At 36.0% G+C, this 21491-nt stretch overlaps 1 protein-coding gene across 2 annotated transcripts in view; it reads left to right on the top strand.

Moving 5' to 3' along the window:
* Positions 1–21491, top strand: part of LOC101798011 (sodium channel protein type 2 subunit alpha) — a 74404-nt gene that overhangs the window by 15230 nt on the left and 37683 nt on the right. Inside the window, exons 2-10 of one of the 2 annotated variants that reach the window (XM_027461352.3) lie at positions 11073–11396; positions 13712–13830; positions 14165–14254; positions 15097–15225; positions 15690–15781; positions 16846–17082; positions 17599–17662; positions 18895–19036; positions 19489–19695. In XM_027461352.3, coding sequence (XP_027317153.1) covers positions 11124–11396; positions 13712–13830; positions 14165–14254; positions 15097–15225; positions 15690–15781; positions 16846–17082; positions 17599–17662; positions 18895–19036; positions 19489–19695 — 1353 coding nt within the window. In that variant the 5' untranslated portion in view covers positions 11073–11123. Of the gene's footprint in view, positions 1–11072; positions 11397–13711; positions 13831–14090; positions 14255–15096; positions 15226–15689; positions 15782–16845; positions 17083–17598; positions 17663–18894; positions 19037–19488; positions 19696–21491 lie in introns of those variants that run through there. The other variant, XM_038182204.2, reaches the window with a different exon arrangement.

The raw sequence follows: 21491 nt of genomic DNA, 5'->3' as shown, positions 1-21491 counted from the left end.
TTCCAGTGCTCTGTCACCCTAATGGTAAAGTGTCCCCTCGTATTGAGCTGGAACCGCCTGTGCTTCAGTTTGCGCTTGTTGCCCCTCGTCCTGTTGCCTCATCTCACTACACCTTGATGAGGTGGAATAAATTACGTAGAGGTGTTTATATCCCAATATCCTAACATTGTTTACAAGGTTTGAGTAATTTCCATGGAGTATTCTGATGTACATGGATTGGTGGGTGAATGTGGGTGAACTTCTGGTTCCACATTTGCAAGAACAAGCTAATGAAAAGATCCCGTGCTCATGGATGTGTAGTTTCTCTGCTGTGCACAGTGCTTATGTATCCTGAATTACTGTCTGTATGTAATTTATTTATTGTATTAATACTATAACTTCAGATCGAAACAAAAATTATGGGCCAGTTCTGATTTGCTGCTGAGGTGGTCTCCCTGGAAAGTAAATGAACTTTGAGAGGATTTGTTTTAGTGGATCCACTGTGGAAATCCCAGCACCTAGCTGTAAAAAGGTGAAAGAAACTTTCTCCTTTTGTCCGTCCTCCCAGCCCTTTAACTTGCAGTGAAAACATACTGACAACAGTTCTGTTGGATGTGGTGAGGAGCCTGGAGAACAAGTCCTACGAGGAGCGGCTGAGGGAGCTGGGCTTGTTCAGCCTGGAGAAGAGGAGGCTCAGGGGCGACCTTATTGCTCTCTACAGGTACCTTAAGGAGGCTGTAGCGAGGTGGGGGTTGGTCTGTTCTCCCACGTGCCTGGTGACAGGACGAGGGGGAATGGGTTTAAGTTGTGCCAGGGGAGTTTTAGGTTGGATGTTAGGAAGAACTTCTTTACCGAAAAGGTTGTTAGGCACTGGAACAGGCTGCCCAGGGAAGTGGTGGAGTCACCATCCCTGGAAGTCTTTAAAAGATATTTAGATGTAGAGCTTAGGGATATGGTTTAGGGGGGACTGTTAGTGTTAGGTCAGAGGTTGGACTCGATGATCTTGAGGTCTCTTCCAACCTAGAAATTCTGTGTCTGTGTGTGAAATGTGTGAGGGGTTCCCCCAGGCACTGATGCAGAGACTCAACCTTCAAGAATTCTTTCCCAAATTTCATCCTTAATGGAACAACTAATTTATCTGTGGGGTTTTCCTTCTGTTCAGCATCTTCAGCTTTTCCTGTGTAATGTGTTTTTGTCTAACGATTAGTAAGAACAACCAACCAGTAAGTTTGGATAGTCTTCCAAGGTAGGGTCACAGGCAGAGTTCTGTAAATATTTATACCATGATAATACATTTTAGCAATGTGAGGAACATGTCTTTTATAAACAAATGCAAGAAATGCCTTCTTGTTGTTTTAGTCAGCTCTGTGGACCCCAGTAAGCTTACAATGATTAATAGAAAATTAGATTTGATTATAAAAAGCAAGAGCTATTAGTGTACTACTCTATAACAAGGAAACAAATAATAGTTAATTAACAAAATAGGTTTTGTTTTATGTAATGATCTTACCAGGCTTCAGTTAACCCAATATATCATAAATACTAACTTGAAAAGCCCTTTTCTTTAAAGAGCCAATGCAGATAGTTAAGATAGGTTCACCTGCTTTCCTTAATTGCAGCAAATTTTCGTTCATGTGGTATGAGGTATAGCCTAACTCCTTCTCCATCAAAATCTACTTCTTGTTGAGCTCTTCTCTCTCAGGGCAGACTCCTTTAGAAGTTCAAGTCATTTGTGTCAATCTCAGACACATCATATGCTTGTTTAGAAAGAAAAATCTTTGCTTGCATATAGATAGGAAGTTCTATATTTCTGAAGGAAAGCAGAATATGGTAATTTTTAAAAGTTACTTTAATAATAATTTTAATTTTAATTATTGTAATTTTAAAAAGATCTATATCAGGAGACATAATTTCTTTCAATTGAAAGTCATAAATACCTTGTTTAATAATAACTGTTTCGATGCAGAGATCATAAGAATTGTTGTTTCATGTATCATTGCTTTTTATTAAAAGAACAGAAAATTCTGAACTATAGAGACGTGTAGAAATTCCTGCATGCTTAGAGGAAATGCATGTTCCTTTTCTCAGTGCTGTTTAAAATAAGGCATTTGCCGTTGTTTGATAATACACCGTATTTAAAGAGACAAATAAAATGGAGGTATCTTGGAACTTGTTCTGTTAGAGCGGCTTGCTGTTTTCTGGTTGCAGTACAATGCTACTTCGCTGTGTGACTGCTGTTAAAGATGTCACCTTACTCTAAGAATGACTGATGCCAAGAGAAATCTGATGTTCACCTTTTTTCCCAACAGTTTTTGGCAATAGCCTCTGATTTAGCACCTTTATTCACAGTCTTGAGTTTGGGGAGATTTAACAGAAACTTTCTTCTATAATATGGTTCTGGACATAGGACTAATAGAGTAGCTGTGTTATTTTCTTCCTTTATTTTTTTTTTTTTTTATATATATATATATATAAAATAAGGGTGACAAAAGGTCTCTGACAACACAACGGTTAACACGGAGATTGAAAAGTATATCTTGGAGTGTGATCTCAACATGAATAAACTAAATGTAAATGTATTTAATGTAGGGGAGTGGCATGGCTGTGGTTTTGCAATACATGTTCTAGCAACACAATATGGTGGCAGGCTAAATGTTACTAATCTTGTATCCAAGCCTGCTTTATTTTGCAGAAATGTTTGTATTTTATATATGAAGAAATGCTTCTGCTTTTTACTGAACACATTCTTCTCCAATAACTCACATGAGTTGCTAAAAGATCTTATCCTGGTTTTATACGCAACTGTAATGCAAAGCAAATTTACTTGTCAAAGTTATAATTCTTGCATTAAATCAAAAAAGAAACAGTGCTTATTGTCTCCAACTTTATAACTTCTAAGTATCAATTATATGTAAATGTTTGCTCATAGTAACAAAGACTGTTTGGGAGACTTTAACCATTTTAAACATAATTGAGTTGTTGGTTGATTTTTTTTAAATCTCCTTCAAATGTTAATGGAAGTTGTGAGTGGCTTTGGATAAAACCAATTTAACATTAGTCATGTATTATAATGCTGTATACAATTATGCTTATTCTTCTGCTGTGCTAGAAAGCAGAGTAGCTGAGCGCCTTCCAATAAATGGTCCATTACGCAAGGAGCATCCGCATCATCAGTTTTAGATATTATGTTAAAAGCTTCAGTTCTAATATATGCTAAAATCAAATAAGAATTCCTGCTTAAGGAACTTGGAGCAAATTCTGATTCTTCAGTTTGTATTAGTGTAGCATTTAACAGATACTAAATGAACTTGTGAACATAAAAGAAACATTTCCAATATTTAATGGTGTAGTTTCTGTATTTCTTTGTCCACGTATGTGAATATAAACTCTTGTTTTGTGGACCAGAGTCTGCGGCATTGTTGGGATCCAGTTCGGAAATAAATGCTATTTTTTATTTACTACTTAGTCTCTCTTATGAAATAATTCTTAGTAATCTCCTAGGGATTAATAACCATTCAAAAAAGACATTTCATTGACATTAGTTGCTTTGTGAAGAGTCTTTTTTTTTTTTCCCTCCTTTTTGTTGTTTCTACCATTAGTTGTTATAACCCATCAGTATGAAATGATGGGAGGCAGAAGAGAATATCGTAGAGCTCTGTGAGCACAAGCATTGGTGATGATGCCATGATCTGTAAAAATTTCATAAATGTCTACATTTTAAGTAGACAGAATGTTTTAAAGTAATTCTTCTGGCTATTGTGGCAATTATTTTCTTCACAATTTCATTTTTGAGGCTATGTGCTTTCCTTTTTCAGCTGGCATTCATTCAGTGAAGATGAAATTTGAGCCAGAGAGCTCCTAAAAATTTAATCTGGAAGTGTAGTACTTTCTTCTTTTCTGAAAGTGTTGTTTATTGATTTCTTGGAACCACTGTGGCAAATCTGACATAAGAGAAATCTAACTTTGAAAAATAACTTGCAATGTTGTTATTGCCATTCTTGTTTTTGTTTTCTGTTGACCCTTGTACCTTTGAGGTCTTATTCTGTAAATGTAAACCTTAATTATTATTGGATTTTTTTCTTTTTTTTTTTAATATGTTTTTCTTTCTTCCTTAAATATGAGATTAAGTTCATATGATTTCTGGATAAAATACATTTTGGGTTGTAACAGGGAATCTGGCAGTTGTATCCTGAAGAGTTCTTATCACTAGAGTGAATTTAAGTAGTCTGTTCAGTTTTGTAACTGAAAACAATTATTAGGTAAAAAGTATTCAGTGTGAAAAAAAATAATTTTGTATGATGGTTGCCTTTCCTTCCTACTCTCTTTCAGCTAATGAGTAGCAGAAAACTAAACACTGTACAAGTACCATGATCAAATGAAATATGTATAGGGAGTATTGCTCCATGGCTTGAAGCAGCTACAGTATGTTGTTATATCCATGGCAATACTGAATTTCTTTATCTATTTATCTTAAAAGCATCAAAACAAGGAGTTAGATGCATACTCATTTACATCCACAGATACAGTATTAAAAGCTTTGACAGTTGTCTTTACTAAGAAATTATGTAGAAAAATTATCAAAAATTATAAAGGTAAAAGTCAAAATGTAATTATCTTGATGTCATCATCTGTGGTGTAATAAAAGAAGTCTTTTGGAACAAAAGTTACCCAGCACACGTTATTGGTGCTTTGTGCTGGAAGTTACATAATGTCTTACTGTGCCATAAGCTGGCATGATGATATCTCATAAACTGAAGGAGGAATGTGGAGAACAGAGGGTAAAAAGAACAAAATGTGATAATGAAACATTGTAAGATCAAACACCGGTATTTACAAAAGCAAATCTGTCGTACAAAATACCATAGACACAAAAACTGTAAAAAGAAGTTTCAGCAACTGATATGCTTGATTGGACTTACAGAAGAGTTTCTCTGAACTTGCTTAGCCAGAAAATGAGATTTTTTTTTCCCATAAATACCTTAAAGAAGGAAACACAAGTGACTGATACGTTACTGAAGATTAGTGTTACCATAGGGGTAAATTTGATACAAACTTTTAATTAGATTGTAAAAAGGATTAACCTATTGAGGAAGATTTAAATTAGGATTATCATACAAAAACTTGGCTGCATGATTTATTAGGGCCTAAAAGAAACCAGGTTCTTAATACTTTAAAATACATTTGTGTTCTGGAGAAAAAAGTCATTGACATGCATACGAATGACAGGAATATCATACTTGCTCAAGTAAAAATGAATGCATGTCACCTTGCTGACAAAGTAAATACTGTGTTTCACTGTTTTTTATTGTATTGTTAACAGTAAACAACCACACAGTTTTTCATTTGTTATGTGTTGGCTCTATTTAAGATTTTCTGTTCAATACGTTAGTGACTGGAATGCTTGTCTGTGAGAACTGAGTTTCCTGGATCTGAACTTGATGAATTAATTTTCAGAAAGTAAGGAGAGAGACTGATCAGCTTGCCCAAGTGGTTGCAGATTCTTAAAATGATTTATATGAGAGAAATCTTCTTTTTAAGATCAAGAGTAGCATCCTCTGCCTTTTTAACACTTTGCTTTCCTGCAACATTAATACTCTGCAGGTATCTTCTAAGTATTACTATAAACTTACACACTGAATCAGAGATTCCTGAATTGAAAATAGCTAATTTGAAATAACTTGAAAAGGATAAAGGACATGTAAGGTGAGTTGCATGTAAGAAATTGAACCATTAGAACTGTACAGAAGTTGTCTGTTTTCAGTAGGCATTTGTTTTATTCTTCAATATGATTTTTTATGAGCAAACTACAAAGAAACAACTTGTAAATGAAGGGCATGGCAAAATCTTTAAAGCTGAGTTGTCCCAGTTAGTCCCATTGCATTGCCACAATATTCTGCTGAGAAGTACAAGGGATGAAATGTGCCATAGGTTTAATTCCTTCAGGTTCAGAATAATTAATAATTTAGAAATGTTTCAGTTCTTATTGATGCTTACGATCATAAGTGGCTGAATAGTGTTAGTACTGTTAGTGTCTGCACAGGAAATTCTTTGAGAGGGGAAAGAAGGACACTAGATTTTTAATTGTTGATTAGAGGAGATGCTTTCTAGATTAACCCATTTTCCTAAGAACTTTCTTGGTTTGTATTATTGTCAGCTTTTTGTTTTGCAGACTCTCAGAATAGTAATATTGGGGTAGTCGGAATCAAAACAGTTTCTTTTGTCTAGCAGCTAGAACAGTCTGAAGGATGCATCATTGAGTAACAGCAATATAGTAGTTAATAATGCAAATTTTAATTTATATAGTTAGTCAAATTTAGTATCCCTGAAATAAAAATGCCATATTCTTTTACATACACAGATGCAGAAAAATAAAAAAGCACAACAAAGAAAATGTATGTAGGTTTGCTGATGACTCATCAAATGTGATCATTTGCCAAATTGAATTTCAGTGTACATCATCAACAGACTGTCATGGTAGCAGCTTCTTAGTCTTAATTAATTTTCATACTTAGGAGAATTTATTTGGTTATCGAGACTTAGTGATTTATCCAGGCTTCTTTAGTATGCTGAAAATTGTATTCAACTTTATTTAAATAGCACTATGAAATGTACAATAGTAATTAACAGATAGAGAGAACACTGAAAATAATAATGTAAAAATTCATTTCTTGTGTTATGGGATGTAGAGTATCCAGCTCTGAAAAAACATGAAGGTAAATATACTATGTATGGGAGATGTATTTCCTTCATTCTGAGATTTCGATCCTATGTGGTTTGGGTTGAAGTTTGAACATTATTTTTATAAATGCAAAAATAAATATTTTGTAAATGTCTGTAGAAAATGTTGAACATGTCATAAACCTTATATTGAGTTTTTCATTTAAAAATAATTATTACTCTTTGCTTTTTTTTTTAGGGAGGAGACAGGGATGAAGATTTGCATAGGGACCTTTTTTTTTGGGGGGGGGAAGAAGTGTTGGTTTTCATTTTTATTTTTTTCCCCTCCTTTCAGGATTCATATTCTTTCTTGTTTTTTGATTTGATTTGTTACTGCTTCTTTGTGGTACAGTAGCCATCATGACTGCAGAAAAGAGAACATTTAAGTCATTAAACTAATCCATCTATTGTTATAATTTTTTCAATTTGTTTCCTTACTGGATAAATGAATTTCCTTGATGGAATGGCATAAATGATGTCAGTATTTTACAGAGTATATATTTACATTCATTAAAAAAAAAAGTCATGATGAGAAAACATAGTTTCTGATTCATAACTCAATATCTGTTTAACATGTGTATTGTTTTTTTTCCAGAAGTATGGGCTGTGATTAGACTATGACAGAAGAGGTTGCTGTTAGGTGTTAGATCCTTTTTGTTTGTTTGTTTTATGCTGACACTGAAATGTGATGCGGTCATTGGCTATGGTCTCACTAGAGAGAAAGGCTGGATGGAGTTTGTGTCAACCCTAAGGATACTACTTAAGTGTTGCTGAATATACCACTGGAATATCAGCATGAAAGCAGAAGGATTGGTTTCTATTCTGATAACATCGGTAACAACTCAGAAAAAGTGTCATAAGGCCATAGTGGTATTTGGTAAAATGAGCAGACATGAACTCTTGGTTTTACGTATTACAGGTTTCTAAAGAGGAAATTTAGCCTAAGTGCATAGGCAGGCATAAGTTAGCGACGTGTTCAATTAAAAGTAGTTTCTGTGGTCCTATTCATCACCTTCTGAATCTGCCTTCATAAAGTCAAGGCGGAAACTCTTTAAAGCTTTTAAACATCTTCCTCCAAGTAATAAGAACATCCCCAAAAGGCTGATTGTTGTAGTAGGTAACCTGTAAAACTCTCTTAGGGTTTCTCCCCTTTCTTTTAGTTAACATGGATTTTTCTGCCTTTTTTGTTTCTGAAGAAAATCATCAAAACACAAAATCATGTAAATATTGTTTAGACTTCCAAGCTTGTCCCTACTTTTTGATAGACATTGTGGACTGGTGCGTAGATGTGCTGAAAAATCTGTAATGTCATGTAATGTCATGTCCAATGTCATCTCCACAAAGGGCAGCACTACCAAAGCAGTACTGTGTGTACAGCGCTGGTTTTATTTGGTTTTAAGCACCAGTTTTGTTTGCTTTAAAGATGGTTGTTTTAATGGCTGTAGGTCTTTCTGTCCTGTCTCTTCAGACTCCTCAGAGTTTGTGCAACTATCTAACCATTTCAGAAACTGTACAGTCAGTACATACAGCCATATTTATAATATGAACAGTAGTTTGCATCTCTTAATGCAGGAAAGGTAAATCTTACATGAGTACAGTTCTCAGTATCTGTAGTGACACATGCAAAAGTGATTAATTTACCATATAGGAAGTTTTATTTAAAAAAAACAAAACAAAACAAAAAACAGGTGTAAGCTACATAAAGCAACTAAGGGTACCAAATCACAGTGTCATTACTTACATTATTTCTTAGGTTAAAAATGGAGCTTTAAGGGAACGGATTCTGGTGTCTTCCTGTGGGAGTGATTTTATTTTTTGCTGGTGCATGAGTGCATGTTCCCTGGGCATCTGGCCACAGGCATCATCCAACTTTTGAAGGAAATGCTTCAATCAAAGCATTGCAGGTCAGATTTTCAGAGGCATGGATGTTAGGGATTTAGGAAGGTTCAGCGGAGAAGGCCAAACAGGAATCAAGGACTTTCCATTTGAGAACGGTGAATCTTTTTAAGATGGAATGGATCCAGTTGTCCATTTTGGAATAATTAAGGGAAGATGTGTCATTCCTGGACTGCCTGTTCCCAAGAATAACTATCGCTCTGTGTTCCGAAGATGCTGTATGGCTGACACAAAATAAGGCCAATTTCTGTACCCCTTTAATCAGGAGATTTCTCGTATCCTTACTTGCCTGTGCAAAGACCCCTTTTTTCTGTCTTTTGTCACAGTAGAGAGTACTTGCTAGGGATGCAGAAGCTGTCATAGCTCATCTGACAAAGCTAGGACTTGGATATATGCATACCCTTGTTTGGTGAATTTTGAGGGGAAAAAAAGGCCGGCATAAGGCTAGGTGTTAGTGGCTGTGAGAATTCAGTTTGTGCTGGGAAATTGTTAAATGTAGAAAATGTTATAAGCTAACTTGGAGGAGACCTAAAAGTGATTCTAGAAGAAGCAGCTGCCTTAACGTTCCTGGGATTGATAGCATGGTGTGGTAATTCAATGGGGCTACTGCACCTCATATATAAGTATTTGGCATCAATTTTTTTTTCTTTTCCTGCACGTCTCTACTGTTAAGCTGACACTGTGACCAGAGGAAAAGCTATGTCTTTAAGGAACTCTCACCCGCTGTGTAGTGCAGGCCTGGTCCATGACATTGGTGGTAGAAGCCTGGGGCAAATGGAGCCGTTCTAGACCAGCTTCAGGTTGTTCATTTGGGATCAAGGTCCTGACTGGTGTCCAGGCCATTCTGCACTGGGTGCCTGTGGCACCCAGTTCCTCACCAGCTTTGGTGTCTTTCAGAACCTTTATGATTCTCTGTGATAGCATTCATAGCATTAATTCTGACATGATTTCACTTTTTGGCTGGCAAAATGGTTCCCTCATCTTTAACCCCTCACCCAATCTTGTGGCGCCTCTGGGAAAAGACATTCAAGAAGTGTCAAAATGCTGCATGGCAGTGTGAGGAATGATGAAAAAAGTGCATGAAACAGCCCTGAAAACCTCAAGGTCTGAGAAAGAGGTGTTCTGGGTGCCAGACATTAGATTCATCTGTAGCCTGTGGGATAGCCCATGGTGGAGGAGGTATTTCATTGCAGTCCATGGGGTACCATGCCAGGACAGATTTGTGTGCTGGAGCAGGTGGAGCTGGTGCAGTTCCAAAGGAACTGCAGCTCGTGGAGAGCACACTGTTATGAACTGGTCCCAACCCATGAGATTTTTTACTTTATTTTATCCCTGTTATTATTTTTATGAGGGAAAGTACAAGAGTGGCTGGGTGGCAATCTGGTAGCCAGCAATGATCAACCTACCACAATTTCTGAATTTTGTTGAAGTGTTGTTAAAAACTGTAGCACTGTTGAATGTCACCAAGGAGGACTTGATTCTGTTTTGTCTCAGTTTATAAAATCGGTTTATCCTGAACTAATTGCACCCATGGGTATTAATTGTGTTCTCCCTGTAGAAAATAGAAATCTAGAAAAAAGTAACTTATTGAAAATGTAGCATTTGTTGATATTTTAATGAAAAATTTTTTTTTTTTGAAAATACATCAAGCCTCAGAGAGAGTAGTGTAACTTCAGAGAGAGTGTCGTGTTTTTTGTGTAAATCTAAAACATTTCATCCCTCATAAATTCCTTAATTAGAGAACATAATACAACCAAATTTACAGTTGAAAGTCAAGAAAATACTAGTCACGAAATCCAAAAATGGAAGGACTAAACCTTAGCCTAGTTGCATTCTGCTTGTGCATATGACTTTAAATATAGTACCTGCTGTCTAATAGAGCAGTATTAGTTCAGCTAGCATAATGTAAGCCACCAGGTGGAGTAGTGTTTCCATAACAAATGAAGGAAGGAAGGAATAGGAAGAACATGCTTACTTTTCTTTCCGCCTTTATAATATAAATTGTAAGTGTTTTGGAGACACTAGCCCAACTTTTTATATAAATCCCTATCCTCACAAACACTGAATAACGTAATATGTTAACACATTTCTTAACTTTTCATAATAAGGTGTGTTTTGGATTTCTTGTTTAGATTAGGGAAAGTGAGAATCCTTTCCTTTATCTCGTGACATGTATATTAACCTGAGATGACAAATAAATTGCATGCAAATGTCGTTATAATTCTTTTCCTTTCATGTTTTTCTTTACATCCTAAACTGTATCTGTTTGCCATGTTGGTACTTCAGAAAAGCTAAGATATCTAATTTTCTGTTGTCTTTGAAAATTAATTCAAATACTTCTCTTTATGTTCTTTACAATTAGAAAAGAGGCAGATAACTACTATACTATGCAGAAAATTGTTATTTGGGGAATTGTCTTGCTGTTGTACTCTCTTAATTTTTCTGTTTCTCCCCACTCCCCATCCCTCATGTTCTCCTAGGATCTTCTTGCACAAGAGCACAAAAGTGTTTAAAGTTTGCAGAATGAAAAGATGGCACAGGCAATGTTTGTACCACCAGGATCTGATAGCTTCTTCCTTTTCACCCAAGAGTCTCTTGCAGCTATTGAGAAGCGTATTGCTGATGAAAAGTCTAACCGTGACAAAGATGAGCATAAAGATGATGGTGGTCATGAAGAAAATCATCAAAAGCCAAGTAATGACTTGGAGGCAGGAAAGACGCTGCCATTTATTTATGGTGATATTCCTCCAGAAATGGTTTCTGAGCCCCTGGAGGACCTGGATCCATATTATGCCAATAAAAAAGTAAGCATTTACTAAGATTATAATTACAATATACCTGTTGAACTACAAAGTGGTAAATGCTGTAGTTTACTACCTGTTGAAGGTAGTCAGAAGCCCTATTGAAAGTATTTAAAAGTCTATGATACCATGTTAATCATTTTGAATGCAATATAAATATGATGGTGAGTCTTCTACTTAGGTTACTTTTTATGATTTTTTTTTTAATATCTAAGATTTCCTTATGATGTTTTTGTGTTAATGGATTTTGTATTAATGTATTTTAATCTCTTCAGATCTGATGAAATGCTGAAGCATTGGAAAACTTCATCTCTCTCTGGCTACTCTGTTACTGGGGATTTGAGGAAACATGGTACTAAGATGTAGTTCAGCAGGCTAAGAAGGAAACTAATTAAGCAGCTAAAGTTTTTGGTTTGTTTTCCTCAGAGAATTAAATTATTAGATATTATAAGAATTCTTGCACTATCTTCCAGTCTAGCAACAGATTTACTTTGGATGAAGTGCTTGTTCTGTCTGTCACCTGCCAATATGATATACTGTCAAACATGCCTTAAAAACTTATTGAAATATTTTGGAAAAAAAAAAAAAAAGCTAAACAAAACTACAAAACTCACCTGGAGTTACTTGTTAAATTCTACTTGACTAGGGAGGGACATAAGTAAAAAATAAAAATGTGATTATTAGCACATGTTGCCAGCTTCATATGATATGATTTCTGTGGATAGGTAACAGCTCATGTGTAGACATGAGTTCATTTTGCTTGATTTTGCTTTAGGATCACTGCACTTTTTTTTCTGAGTCTGACTAGATTTTCTGTCCAGTTATGCTTTTCCTGATGATTTTAATACCAATTTACTAGTAAGTAATCCTTCCCAGTGCTGCCCCACAAGGAACACGAAGACAGTAATTGGTAGGACATCTTGAGGTCATGTGCCCTCAATATTATGTTACAGTGCAAGGAAGTTATTTAAAGTCTCTCCATCATTCCTTTAAGAGTCACTTTATATCTGCATGTATGCAGAATTTTCTTGGAAATATTACCTAATTTTTTTTATATATTTTTTTTAATTCTGTTTAATGTAAAAGAGATTTTGTGGCTCATTAACAGCAACAACAAAATGTCTGCAAAACAGTATAAAAACACTCGTGAGTAGCACATCCTCTTCTGAAATAGGACTGTGTCTACTACTTCCTGTTTCTGTATTGAGCCTTGTTATAGGTCCAGAATAGACCTGAAAATGAAAAATAAATTGATGCATATTCATCTATTATAATGCAACTGAGTTTCTTTTATAGAGAAACCGTTAACAAAAGGAGACAAGATCAAGGGTGGTGGCTTTAGCAAGTATAGATCTTAGATGATGAAAAGAGAAGCAGAATGATGTTCAAAATGAAAACAAAATTGAGTTTACTTTAAAAAGGCAGTACAGAATAAGCAAGTTCTTATTTCATTGTGAAAATCAATAAAACGTTTGAATTAAAAACACAAAATAGGTTCTTGAAACACAGAATGGATAATAAACAGGTTACCATCTTCCATATGAAGCAACTTGGTTAAAGCAGTATTTTTCTAGTACAGAATGTTGAAGACTAACAATTAGGTATAGTGTTTTCAGTTACTTTAGTTGTTGTTTCTACACCATGAGCTCTACTGTCAAATGATCCATTTCTGTTACAATAGAATATCGGCATACAACAGGAAGAATCAATATTAAAACCTACTTATTTCCAGATATTTGTCATTTGGGAAAATTATCATAAAATGTATACTGACTTAAGTTTTCATTAGATAACAGTTTTAGTCTAAATCAAAAATGTTTGTGTAAATGGTAATAGAAATAACTGCTCAGACAATAAAGGCAGTAAAGTCTTTAAGAACCAGGATATCTAATTTCAGAAGCAGTTTCGAAGTGCAAAAATGATTAAGTAGTTGCTGATGAGTCTCCAAAAATGATTGATAAGGTGCTGTGTTTTGCACTGCCAGGTTTCATCTGAAGTGCATACAATATAGCTGCACACATTTTTACTGTTTTAAAAGGACAATTTTTTAATTATATTCTTCACTTACATAATCCAGGAAAATGTTGAAATGCAGACATTAAGAGCACAGAGAAAAAGAATGTATGGTTTTCAGTTTTCCTTGCTTATGAGAAAATACACAATCAGATACTTGCTTGAATAATTTTATTGTAAATAAATTTGGCTACTTACATCTGTGTAAGTGCAGCCTCTATTTATGGTGAGGTTGCAAACATATCCTTAATTTCCTATTCTCTCTCTCTCTCTCTCTCTCTCTTTTTTTTTTTTTTTTTTTAAAGACATTTATAGTATTGAATAAAGGGAAGACAATCTTCAGGTTCAGTGCCACCTCTGCCTTGTACCTTTTATCTCCTTTCAATATTATTAGAAGAATAGCTATTAAGATTTTAGTTCATTCATATCCTTTTTATCTAGTTTGCTTAAAACGAAAACATAATAGTTACTGGTCTTTCGAAATATGTTACAATGTTTGTTGGTTTTAGTATTTAAATGTATTCATCCCCTTAATTCTTTCTCTCAAAATGAATGAAGGCTAGCACGTATACCTAGTTTACAGAATTAATAGTATCATTAATATGAAACATCTTTGATTTAAATATGGCATTTTTAGTCATTTAAAACTGATTTGTATTGTATGTGTTGTTAGTGTTCTAAAGCCCGGTCAACTACTCATGTTTTGTGTGATGCATATTCAGCATGAGGAAAGTGTAAGTTCCTTAACTGCAGTCAACATTGTTCAGCATGCTTATTATGCTCACTATTTTGACAAACTGTGTATTCATGACATGGAGTAAACTACCAGAATGGACAAAGAATGTGGAGTAAGTAAAATTATATATAAATATATATATATTATTTTTTTTAATGATTTTAAAATGAAAAGCTAAATTAAGAGCTAAGCTGTGTGGTTTTACTTAATATCATGTGCAAACTGGTATTCTTTCTCTAGCCTGTTGATTAATACTAGCTGCAACTCAAACCACTACAGGCCTGCAGGCTGTAAGAAAAAAAGCTGTGATATTGTTACCCTTTTTCCCTGAATAAAACTGATTTAATCCTTTTGATCATAATTTTTGTACTTGTAATGTTTTTGTGCTCTCTCCCTTTTCAGCTGTTCTGTTAGCATTTTTATTAAAAGAAGAAGAAGAAAAATCCTATAAAACTGACACTATTGCTTTTCAGTAAGATGCTTTGAATAGCCACTACTGAATCACCTTAATGCTTAATAAAATGTAAAAAATTAACACCCAAGCTTTTCATATCAAAGTATGAGGATTACTGTTAGACATTCTAAAGTCTGACTTTGGTAGCGGTAGTAAACACTAAGTTTCACTTAAATGTGGATTTTATTTCTGAAATGCCAACCATACTGAAATTTTCACTTACAAAAAAATATTTTCTTCGTATTTGTATTACTACTTTGTATTCAAATTTCAAACCCATGCGTGCCAGAAACTGCACAAATACGTTTCAGATTAAAAAGTAAAGATCCCATAACTATGCAGAAGAATGGTGGGAAAACAGTCATGTTTGATGTAAGTTTGTAATTACCATTACCGTCTGTTTAATAATAATCACGGCTTTTGAGTGTTATTCTGTTATTTCTATATTGTTATATCATTAAATGACAATGTTAAACTTTTACTTTGATGTTTTCTCATAGGTACACTTTTACTGGTATTTATACTTTTGAATTTTTGGTAAAAATCCTTGCAAGAGGCTTCTGTATAGATGATTTTACTTGCCTTCGTGACCCCTGGAACTGGCTTGATTTTATTGTCATTTCCTTTGCGTAAGTATACATTTATTTACTTTAAGTAAAATACCAGCCATAACTTTTTTTTTTTTTTCCTGAAATGGTAATAATTTGTTTGGGTTCTGTTAGCTCATTTAAAATGAATTATAGTCGAAATGCATTTCAACTTCTCCCATTTTAATGTTTACCGTGATCTAGCACACAGCAGAATTAGTGGACTATTGCACAGTACAAAAGAGAAGTTACAATTGAACAATCTGTTATAAAGTATAAAGTATATTTAAACAATAAAATCATGGTAATCAGTTTCATATTAATTTACATTCAATGGAAATACTTAAGGGTATGCTTCCTAGGGAAAACTCCATTGAAACAGGAAAATATAAATGTAAGTCTTTCATTTAATGTTCACCCTTCCTAAAAAATAGTCTGGATTACAGGTCCAGGTAAGTAATATACACTCTATCTTAATTCTGAGTAACTGTGATTTAATTCTACAGGTATATAACAGAGTTTGTAAACCTAGGCAATGTTTCAGCTCTTCGAACTTTCAGAGTATTGAGAGCTTTGAAAACTATTTCTGTAATTCCAGGTAAGAAGTAACTGTGTAACATAGTAAGCTCTCTACATCACCTCTGTTTAATTCTGTGTGTGCTGTCATTGTGTTTGTGTGTGGAATCCCTCACTACAGATATGTGACAGAGTTTGTGGACCTGGGCAATGTCTCAGCGTTGAGAACATTCAGAGTTCTCCGAGCTTTGAAAACAATATCAGTCATTCCAGGTGAGAGCGAGGTTAAACACTGAGGCTGATTGAAATTTTCACAGAAGCTGAATTCATGTTTTTAACAGGATTTAGGCTCCAGTCTTAACTTAAACTAAACTAAACTTGATTATTTTTCTGATTCTCTAAAACACTCAGCCTCAGAGTTTAATAAATTCATGCATGAGAAATTGAATTATATAGCCCATGTATTACGTAGACTATAATTTCTATTTCATGATGTCAAATTTTCTCTCCCACAATAAAGATCAAAATTAATTATCTTCTCATTTTTCTATTATTAATCTGAATACTACCATTTATAAATGACATTTCAGATTGAAAATTTCAATGTATTTTAAAAGCTAAAACCTCGATAAAAGAATAAGAAATTAAGGAGTAGCATCGGGATTGCATGCTTTATTTATTATCTTGAGATGCCTATCTTCACCAAATCACCTCCAGCTGAATAGGACACATTATAATGGTACCATTAAAATCTCCGCTGCAATGCAATTGTGTTTTGTTTTTTGTTTGCTGTTATAGAACCAATATATTGTGAATTGGATAAGGACACTGGCACAGGTTTGGAGGAAGAGGCATCAAGCAGAAAATAAAACCGGAATAGCTCCCTTCACATGTAGTTAACATGTACAGGGAGCATGAGTAAAAAATGCTACTTATTTGTAGAACAGGTATTTTGGAATGCATACCATTCATAGCTTCCGATTTGTTTATCAGGAGCTATGGGACTTAGTGATATCTTTTTCCTTTGAAAAATATTTTAAGACTATTCTTGTGCAGCTGTGCATGATGTTTAATAGTGTGTTGGAGCGATCCACATTGTATTTTAGCTTAGGTAAATATTTAATGAAAATGTGCCTCTGTTTGCAGGCTTGAAGACTATTGTGGGAGCGTTAATTCAGTCTGTGAAGAAGCTCTCAGATGTAATGATTTTGACTGTATTTTGCCTGAGTGTGTTTGCACTAATAGGACTGCAGCTGTTCATGGGCAACTTGAAGAATAAATGCTTGTTATGGCCATCAAAAAATTCAACGAGTTTTGAAAAATACGTAGCTCCGTACATTAATGGTACAGAGTTTGACTGGACAGCATACATTGAGAATGAAAGTAAGAAACACTGCTGAAATGATGTGTTGAAGTATTAGTGTATAAGCACACATACGTGCACAAACACGTTAGATTACCATGTCATGTTATAGGATGAAGATAAGTATCAATGAAATAGGATGACAATGAGTACATATTTTATATCTTGCCTCCCAAATTCACACTGATGTGATTTTTTTTTCATTTAACTGCGCTTTGAAACATAATTGTAGGGTTAGGTTGGAAATCACAGAATCATGCAGATTGAAAGAGACCTCTGGGGTCATCCAGTCCTGCTGAGGTCCAGCTGCAAGGTGTCGTTAGAGCAGGCTTCTCAGCATCGTGTCTAGGAAAGTGCTGAATGTCTCCAAAGATGGAGACACCAAAGTCTCTCTGGCCTTGGAAGAGGTGTTTTTTGGTTTTATTTGGGGGTGGGGGGTGTAACAAATCAAGATTGCATCTTCTGACACATTACTGTAGTTCAGTGTAGTACTTCCTTGCCTTAATTGTAATAATTTAGCATTTCTTTTCTTTTAGGTCATTTTTATCGTCTAGAAGGACAAAAGGATTTTCTGCTTTGTGGTAATAGCTCAGATGCAGGGTAAGATGCAATGAAAACTACATACCACCCATTTAAACAAAACATAAACAATACCACTATAAAGTTAAAAAGCTAATTTAGCTACCTAAATCCATAATGAAAAATGTATGGTCATGGTTCATAGTAACTAAATACTTGAATGAGTAAAAATACTAAGTGAGAAAATACTTTGCGGCAAAATTAAAAACTCTAACTAGACAAATACTATTTCAGCAGGTAGATATTGCATTATCAATAACTTGAGAGCGTACTTCTGTTTCAAAGACTTCAAGTCATTTCACATCTCTAAAAAAGGCATGGGGAACTGTGTTTTAAGACTGACTTTTGGGAGGACAATATTCAGTATTCTTCTGTCTGTGGGTTTCATGCATGGCACTATCTTGGTCTCTCTTTACAACAATTCTTTGTAATAAAATAACATTACTAGATGATAGTGATATATCAGTCCATCCCTTATTTTGGATAATTATGTCTAAAACAGATATACTTAAGCTTTTTTTTGTAAACTTTTTGTGTGTAAATATCAAGTAATGTTATATATATGTATATATATGCATATATACACACACACACATGTATGGAAAGAAATCTTTATAGTGTCTTTCCATGAAGTTTATTGTTGGCAAAACCTCCTCTAACCCTCAGGAATAGAATCATAACAGAGATACTGTGCCCACAGAATTGGATCACCTACTATCAAAACTGATACGTAGAGTTTCAGGAGCTTAAAATAATATCTCTGGCAGTTATTTCCTGTTGTGGAATTGTTAACTTGACTTGACTATTTCACAAACCCGAAGGAACCAAGAAACCTGGTATACCAACCCTGCAGGCATGAAAAATTCAACAAAAAAAATATCTATACCAACTCTTTCTCTTGCATGGAAGTGTTCAATTTATGGAACCTCTGTATTAATCAAAAATATTATCTCCATTGAAGAGGCACCTGCAGATATAATATTGATCTGTTAGGAATAAGTTTTATTTTGTGTATAATGGTGAGAAGTTTGAAAGAAAGATTTTTATTTACTTGTTTGCCATTTGCTGGCTTAGAAAAAAAGAGCACCGTTTTCCTCTCCTCAAAAGTTTTTAAAATGTAAGCCACAAATAGCAGCAGCTACCTTGACAGATAAGGTCTAATTAATCTTTATTGGAAACTCAAGATACAGTAATTTAAAAGCATTTTAATGATACATTTTTTTCATACACATTACAATTTTTTTTTTCCCTAGTAAATGTCCAGAAGAGTTTATCTGTGTGAAAGCTGGAAGAAACCCTAACTATGGATATACTAGTTTTGACACATTCAGTTGGGCTTTCTTGTCCCTGTTTAGACTTATGACACAAGACTACTGGGAAAATCTTTATCAGCTGGTGAGTATATGATAAAATCATTGTGTCCAGCTGTCCCCAAACCAAACACAGAAAGGGCCTTTGTTTATATTACATACCACAGCTATTGACAGCAGTTGAAAAAGTGCAGTATTTATGAAAGAAAGCAAATTCAGTTGCAGAATTAAGCAGACAAGGGTTCTTAGTACAGAATCTCACATGATTTCTGAAGAGGTACGTACATTTTTTGATCCTTTCTTTCATTTGTACAATGTATATTCTCTCACAGCAAAATATGAATCTTAATTTGTCTTTGTATAAATTAGTTCTCTCACCATAGTTTTTTCATGTGTGTGAAAATTGGTTTTAACAAGTATTATCTTTAGTAATTTAAAAGTTTTTAAAAAGTGTCTTTTTAATATTCAGTCTGTTTGTGAATTGCAGAATTGATGCATGTCTTCACCACATGGATCATTTTTCTTCTTCCCCTCTAGACGTTACGAGCTGTTGGCAAAACATACATGATATTTTTTGTTCTGGTCATTTTTCTGGGTTCCTTCTACTTGATTAACTTAATTTTGGCTGTGGTTGCCATGGCCTATGAAGAACAGAACCAAGCAACTATGGTTGAGGCAGAACAGAGGGAGGCAGACTTGCAGCATATGCTTGAACAGCTGAAGAAGCAGCAAGAAGAAGCTCAGGTATTTTTCTAAAAAGAATTTGAGCCTTAGCATATTTCTTTGCATGATGTTTGCATGATATTACGCAACAGGTTTGAGGCCCTGGAGCTTGAGAGACCGGTACCTGAGGAAGAGGTAGTAAGTCTACCCAGGAGGATGCCTAGGAAGTCAACTCCATGCCTCAGGACTGACTCCACCAGGACAGAAAAAAGGGGTGATTGTTGTGGGTGACTCCCTTCTCAGGGGAACAGAGGGACCTATTTGTCGGCCTGACCCTACCCGTAGGGAAGTCTGCTGCCTCCCTGGGGCCAGGGTCAGAGACATTGCCAGAAAGCTTCCCAGCCTGGTTTGCCCCTCTGACTATTATCCTCTTTTAATAGTCCAGGCTGACAGTGATGACGTTGAAGAGAGAAGCCTGAAGACCATAAAACAGGACTTTAGGGGACTGGGACAGTTAGTGGATGGAGCAGGAGTACAGGTGGTATTTTCGTCCATCCCTACGGTGGCAGGGAGGGGTACAGAGAGGACATGGAAAGCCCACCTGATAAACACGTGGCTCAGAGGCTGGTGCCAACACAGAAATTTTGGGTTTTTTGACCATGGGGCGCTTTACTCGGCACCCAGCCTGATGGCCGCAGATGGGTCCCTATCTCTAAGGGGAAAATGGATCCTAGGCCAGGAGCTGGCAGGACTCATTGAGAGGGCTTTAAACTAAGTAAGAAGGGGGATGGGGCTGAAACAAGGCTTGTTAGAGCTGTGCCAGGGGGAACAATGGCAAGGCTGGGAGAGAAGGCAATGGCCCAACTGAAGTGCATCTACAGTAATGCACGCAGCATGGGTAACAAACAGGAGGAGCTGGAAGCCATCATGCAGCAGGCAGGCTACGACTTGGTTGCCATCAGGGAAATGTGGTGGGACCACTCTCATGACTGGAGTGCTGCAATGTCTGGCTATAGGCTCTTCAGAAGGAACAGGCAGCATGGAAGGGGTGGTGGTGTGGCTCTCTATATCAGAGAGAGTTTTGATGTCGCAGAACTTGAGGCTGGGAATGATAAGGTTGAGTCCCTATGGGTTAGGATCAGTGGGAAGGCCAACAAGGCAAGCATCCTGGTGGGGGTCTGTTATAGACCGCCGAACCAGGATGAGGAGACTGATGAGGAGTTCTACAGGCAGCTGACAAAAGTTGTGAAATCGTCAGCGCTTTTTCTCGTGGGAGACTTCAACTTCCCAGATATATCCTGGAAGCACAACACAGCCCAGAGAAAGCAGTCTAGGAGGTGTCTGGAGAGCGTGGAAGATAGCTTCCTGACAGTTTCCTGACACAGCTGGTTAGTGAGCCTACCAGGGGAGGTGCCCCACTAGACCTTCTCTCCACAAACAGAGAAGTACTGGTGGGAGATGTGGTGGTTGGAAACTGTCTTGGGCAGAATGACCATGAAGTGGTAGAGTTCTCCATTCTTGGAGAAGCCAGGAAGGAGACCAGTGAAACCGCTGTATTGGACTTCTGGGGGGCTGACTTTGAACTGTTCAGGACACTGGTTGGTAGAGTCCCTTAGGAGGTGGTTCTGAAGGGCAGAGGAGTCCAGGAAGGCTGGGCGCTCTTCAAGAAGGAAATCTTAATGGCTCAGGAGCGGTCTGTCCCCACGTGCCCAAAGATGAGCCGGTGGGGAAGAAGACCGGCCTGGCTGAACAGAGAACTGTGGCTTGAGCTTAGCAGGAAAAAGAGAGTTTACAATCTTTAGAAAAGAGGGCAGGCCACTCGGGAGGACTATAAGGATGTTGCGAGGCAGTGCAGGGACAAGATTAGAAAGGCCAAA

Source organism: Anas platyrhynchos, chromosome 7, assembly GCF_047663525.1.
Source record: "Anas platyrhynchos isolate ZD024472 breed Pekin duck chromosome 7, IASCAAS_PekinDuck_T2T, whole genome shotgun sequence".
NCBI classification, from domain to species: Eukaryota; Metazoa; Chordata; class Aves; order Anseriformes; family Anatidae; genus Anas; species Anas platyrhynchos.
This window is presented reverse-complemented; position numbering and strand designations above follow the sequence as displayed.